Raw genomic sequence first — 5,773 nt, 5'->3', positions numbered from 1 at the left:
TCTCCTGATCCAATCACACGTTTCACATTGGTATTGCTGTGAGTGCTGTTGTGATTGTGCTTGTGATGTTGGTTGTATATGGTTATATAAGTCGTAGTTTATGGTTACGCTATGTGGTGGTGATATTATTTGTCGATTGAAGTGTTGTGATATACTGGTTGTGAACGTCCGTTTGTGATATATGGCTTGATACGTGGTTTGTGATATATGGTGTGATATGTGGTTTATATGTGTGTATGTTGTATAGTGGTTGTGATTTGGTTGTGATATGTGGTTGTGATACCGTGGTTGTGATACGTGGTTTGTGATACTGATGCGTTGCTGAATCTGATGTTGAATGTTGTGATCTGATGCGTTGTGATATGATGGTTTATTGAATGGTTGTGATATATGGTTGTGATTCGCTGTTATATTGGTTTGATATGGTTTATATGTTGTGATTACGTTGTTGCGGTTATACATGGTTGTGATTTGTGTGATATGTGGTTGTTATGTGGTTGTATATGTGGTTGTATATGTGGTGGTATATGTTGTGATTGTTGTATATATGGCTTGTGATAGTGGTTTATATATGGTGTGATACTGTTGTCGACTTGGCTTGATATTGGGTTGTGATATGTGGTTGTGATATGTTTTGATAGTGGTGCTGATATGTGTGTGTTGTGAATACGTGTTACATGGTTGTGATATGATGGTTTGTGCTATGCTGTTGTTGATCTGATGTGTGATGATAGTGCTGCATGATGGGTGTGATATATGGTTGTGATCTGATGGTTGTGATATAGGTTGTGATATGTGTTGTGATATGTGGTTTGTATATATGTGTGTGATACGTGGTTGTGATACGATGGTTGCTGATTTTTGGTTGTGTATATGTGGTGTGATATTGTGTTTGATAGTGTGGTATTGTATATGTGTTGTCATCTGATGTGTGTTGATAGTGGTTGTGATTATGGTGTGACTATATGTTGTGATACGTCGGTTGTGAAATGGTTGTGATATGTGGTTGTGATATGATGGTTGTGATATATGGTTGTGATCTGATGGTTGTTGATATATGGTTGGAATCTGATGTTGTGATATATGTTTGTATGTGTGTTGTGATATAATGGTTGCGATTTGTTGTGATATTTGTTTGAATCGCTATGTTCGATATGTGTGTTGACTATAGTGTTGTGATTTTTTGGTTATTATAAGGTTGATATGTGATTGATACGTGGTTGTATATGTTCTTGTATAGGTGGTGTGAATACGGTTTGATATTAGTTGGATATGTGGTTTGTGATATGTGGTTGTATATATGCTGTGATTGATGGTTGTGACTATGTTGGGATTATAGGTGGTTGTGATAGGGTGTTGATATGTGGTTGTGATATTACGGTTGGATATACGGTGATATGTGTCGTGTGATATGTGGTCTGTGATATATGGTTTGTGATCTGATGGTTGTATATAGTTTTGATATATGGTGTGATATGTGGTTGTCGATATACTGGTTGTGATTTTTGCGTTGTGATATGTGGTTGGTGATATGTTGTGATTGATGGTTTCAGATATGTTGTGATATTGGTTTGATATGTGTGTTCTATGGTTAGTTGAATAGTGTATGTTGTGATCTATGGTTGATATATGGATTGTATATTGGTGTGATACGTGTTGTATATATGGTTGTATTTTGTTGTGATATCTGGTTTGATCATATGCGTGTAATATGGTTTGTCATATGTGATGTATATGTGGTTGTGAGAGAGAGAGACGAAGAGAGAGAGAGAGAGGAGACGAGAGAGAGAAGAGCGAGAGAGAGAGACGAGGAGAGAGAGAGAGAGAGAGAGAGAGCAGAGAAGAGAAAGAGAGAGAGAGGAGAGAGAGAGAGAAGAGAGAAGAGAGAGAGAGAAGAGAGAAGAGAGAGAAGAGAGAGAGAGAGAGGAGAGATGTCGTCTTCTTCATATTGGCGCTCAATTGCTGAGAGGTTTGCAGAGCAATCCTGCATACTCATGATATGACATGAAATCCCATCCACTTGTTGTTTTCAGGAGGACATGGTTCCATTTTACTAGAAAGCTCATTCTCACATTTCATTTACAAAAGTTTTGTATGTAATTCCTGACTGGTGGTCTCCATGGGCGAACTACTTTCTGTTTCTCAGAGCAGTGCCAAACAGATTCTATAAATTACTAGACTGTGCCATTGAGATACAAAATGGGGTAAAGATGCAGATCCTGATTTACTATGCAGGAAAATAAAAGTAAGAAATATCAGAAAATGTTAATAGAATTATTTCAATTCAAAATTGTCATATAATTTAAATAACTTATTACAGTTTAAACAAATGTCTCTATAAGTACTCTGAAAATATACAAGATAACAAAACATTAAAAACTTGCTCTTTCCGATACATAGACTGAAGGTGAATACAGTATGAAAGCTATATCCTCACTGAGTACTTGTTCAAAGTCTTAAAGAGGATTTTTAAGCCTGTGAACACTATGAACATGTATTGAGGTGAAGGCAGACAAAAGATTTATATGCCTTTGATATAGGTATGAGTATTGACAGGCGTGTCAAGAACTGAAGCTGCTGGATTTCTCATCCCACAGTTCCGTGTGATCAGAAGATGGTCACCAACAAGGATTTCATAGCCAAATTGACACAACTGTGGGAAGCATTGGAAGTCAACATGGGCCAGCATCCCTGAGGAATGCTTTCGACACTCTGTGAGTCCATGCCTACGAATTGAGGCTGTTTGAGGCAAAAACAGGGGGAAAGCAGGGCTGCAACCAAACATAGGAAGGTGTTCCTAATGTTTAGTTACTCCCATGTATATGTGAACAACTATAATACATGTCACTTGTATATGTTGGAAAGCTCGCTCGCATTATGTTAATGTCAGTTAATGTTGCATTTTTTCAACCGTTATAATAATCTGTTGTCAAACTGATTCAACAGTGTATGGTGTGGATTGCTTGTCACCTGAATGAATGTTGACATATTGGCAGTTAGATCTATAACACACAGTGAAGATAACTTTTCAAATTCACATATTTTAACATATCTTATCAATTGAACTGCAATACCCGTGTACTATTGATAACTCTCCCTAATTTAACGAATGGATGCAATATCTTCTGACCAACCCACATTAGTCCTAAACACACAGACCACATAACCCCCCCTTAATTGGAACAGTCGGCTTCCGCGTATAACCAACGATCAGGGACAATAATCAGGCAAGCACCGTACAGAAAACCATAATCCACAATTACATCCACTTACCTGTCGTAGGATGAGGTGCAAATCGCAAGAACTGTTAGTCAGTGCCTACTTACGTAGATGATGCTCTCTCTTTTTGTGGTTGTGATATATGGTTGTGATATATGGTTGTGATATATATGGTTGTGATATATATGGTTGTGATATGTGGTTGTGATATGCGGTTGTGATATGGTTGTGATATATGGTTGTGTTATATGGTTGTGATATATGGTTGTGATATATGGTTGTGATATATGGTTGTGATATGTGGTTGTGATATATGGTTGGTTGTGATATGTGGTTGTGATCTGATGGTTGGTTGTGATGTGGTTGTGATATGTGGTTGTGATCTGATGGTTGGTTGTGATATGCGGTTGTGATATATGGTTGTGATATGTGGTTGTGATCTGATGGTTGGTTGTGATGTGGTTGTGATATGTGGTTGTGATCTGATGGGTGGTTGTGATATGTGGTTGGTTGTGGTGTGCTTGTGACCTGACCTCACCTATGACAGTGACAGTGAAGGTGCAGTTAGCCTGGTTCCCAGCACGGTCTGTCGCTGTATAGATTATCTTCTCCTCTCCTATAGGGAACAGCTGGGGAGGGGTGTACACAGGCTTCACCTGAACCAGGACCTAGAGGGCAAAGGTCACAGATGACTGTTAGGAGTATTATTCATCATCTCTCATTGATTCCTTCACAGGATTAGTCATGTAAAGGATTCTTCCTTCCTTGAGAGTTTTTCCTTTGTTCCTTGACCCTACTGCTTGGTCTTGGTTGCTTGGGGGTTTAGGTTTGAGTTGATGTTCTGCACCTTGTTGCTCTTTGTGAAAAGCTCTTCACAGAGAATATATGAACCTCAGGAGAGGTGCACACTAACACCCTGGAGGGGAAAAGAGACAACTCTCGTCCACTCACCTCCTCCCCAGAGTTGTCAGTAGCAGTGGGCACATTCCAGCTGATGTTGGCAGTGCCACGCCGCTCGTCCGTCTCTGCCACCACGTCTCTGGGGCACTGGATCCACGGACGCTCTGAATCTGGTTGGAGAGAGTATGAAAATAAACAACAGATAAACGACAGTCCTAAGAATCAGAGTGGATGGATAAAGACGTGGCCAAAAAATCCCCCAAAAACCTAACAAGCAAGATGTCGGGGTCAATCTGGTTTCAATTCCACTCAGTTAAATTGGACACGATGGAACTTACTCATAGGAGTGCCATTCCTCAACTGACAGGAATTTAGACGGAATTAACTCCAACTCTGCTAAGAACAATAAACGGTAAAGAAGGACATGAACTGAYGCAACAAGCCCAGGAGGAGAATTGGGCTTCGTCCCAAATGGCATCCTATTCTCATTACTTTTGACCAGGGCCCATCGGGCTCTGGTCAAAAGTAGTGCACTACATAGGGAGTAGGGTGCCATTTGGGATGCACACTTCTATCACACGTCGTCATGACACTGAGGGAGGGACTGTGATGTCACACCTAACCTCTGACCCCTCTCACACAACATGTCAGAGCCCCCTCTGTTCTTAATTACAGAGTTAAAACACTCTGCCACATTGACATCATCACCTCTTAGCCAATTATGTGTCTGTCTCTATTATTGACATCACCTCATTGCCGATTACAGCTGTTGCTGTCTTTCTATACATCAATAACCTTAACATTACCCTCTAGGATAGTGGTTCTGAACTGGTGGGACCCAAATTTGGATTTATTTATTTTATATTTTTTTGCGGGGGATTAAAAAAATACTCCAGTCTAAATTTAAACAACTAATACCAGGTAGAAAGTGTGTCGAAATTATAATGAAGTTACATTTTTTTYAATTATTTATTCTTTAAAAAAAAAAAAATTATCACAGTATTTTCAATATTTGTGGTCTCAAACAAAAGAGCTTGCCAACATTCTTCACCAAGTATATGAGAAATGTGGAATTATTGACAATGAAATGATGTGAATGTTGTTCCATTGTTTAATATAATTGCTACATTTACTGTCAATATAGCATTCAAAATAGTTTTCCAGATTGCGTTTCGGCACAAAGAATCACAATGCAAATATTGGTACGTGACTGAGACAACCTGGTCCATTTGGGTCCGTAGCCAAAACCAGTTGAGAACCAGCGCTCTAGGGTATATGAGACTCCCTCTAAGCTTTGCTAAGCCAGGTAGGTCAATGTCAACAGAGAAGACTGCTTTATTGGGTTTTGTGTGAAAGTTCACAGCTGGAAAAGACCCATTTAGTGAGGTATCCCTCTTAAACACACAGTCTTCTGATCAGATCTGACAAGGTTTTCCCTTTATTGGACTGGAAATATTTCCCTGTTAGTGTAATAGACTGGAACCAGGTCAGGTCAGCTCTCTCTGTCTCTGTCTCTCTGTGTGTCTCTGTGTCTCTGTCTCTCTGTGTGTCTCTCTGTCTCTGTGTCTCTCTGTGTCTCTCTGTCTCTCTCTGTCTCTCTGTCTCTGTGTCTCTCTGTCTCTCTCTGTCTCTCTGTCTCTCTGTGTCTCTCTGT

The 5,773-nt window shown here is 39.7% G+C and overlaps 1 protein-coding gene across 1 annotated transcript in view; it reads right to left on the bottom strand.

Moving 5' to 3' along the window:
* LOC112077970 (sushi, von Willebrand factor type A, EGF and pentraxin domain-containing protein 1-like) overlaps positions 1-5,773 on the bottom strand; it is a gene marked incomplete at its 3' end in the record, with an annotated part of 15,378 nt that overhangs the window by 825 nt on the left and 8,780 nt on the right. Inside the window, exons 3-4 of the mRNA XM_024144347.2 lie at positions 4,171-4,289; positions 3,758-3,887 (exon numbers count right to left, since the gene is read on the bottom strand). Coding sequence (XP_024000115.2) covers positions 3,758-3,887; positions 4,171-4,289 — 249 coding nt within the window. The remainder of the gene's footprint in view (positions 1-3,757; positions 3,888-4,170; positions 4,290-5,773) is intronic.

This window comes from Salvelinus sp. IW2-2015, unplaced genomic scaffold (genome assembly GCF_002910315.2).
Source record: "Salvelinus sp. IW2-2015 unplaced genomic scaffold, ASM291031v2 Un_scaffold5107, whole genome shotgun sequence".
Lineage (NCBI taxonomy): Eukaryota > Metazoa > Chordata > Actinopteri > Salmoniformes > Salmonidae > Salvelinus > Salvelinus sp. IW2-2015.
This window is presented reverse-complemented; position numbering and strand designations above follow the sequence as displayed.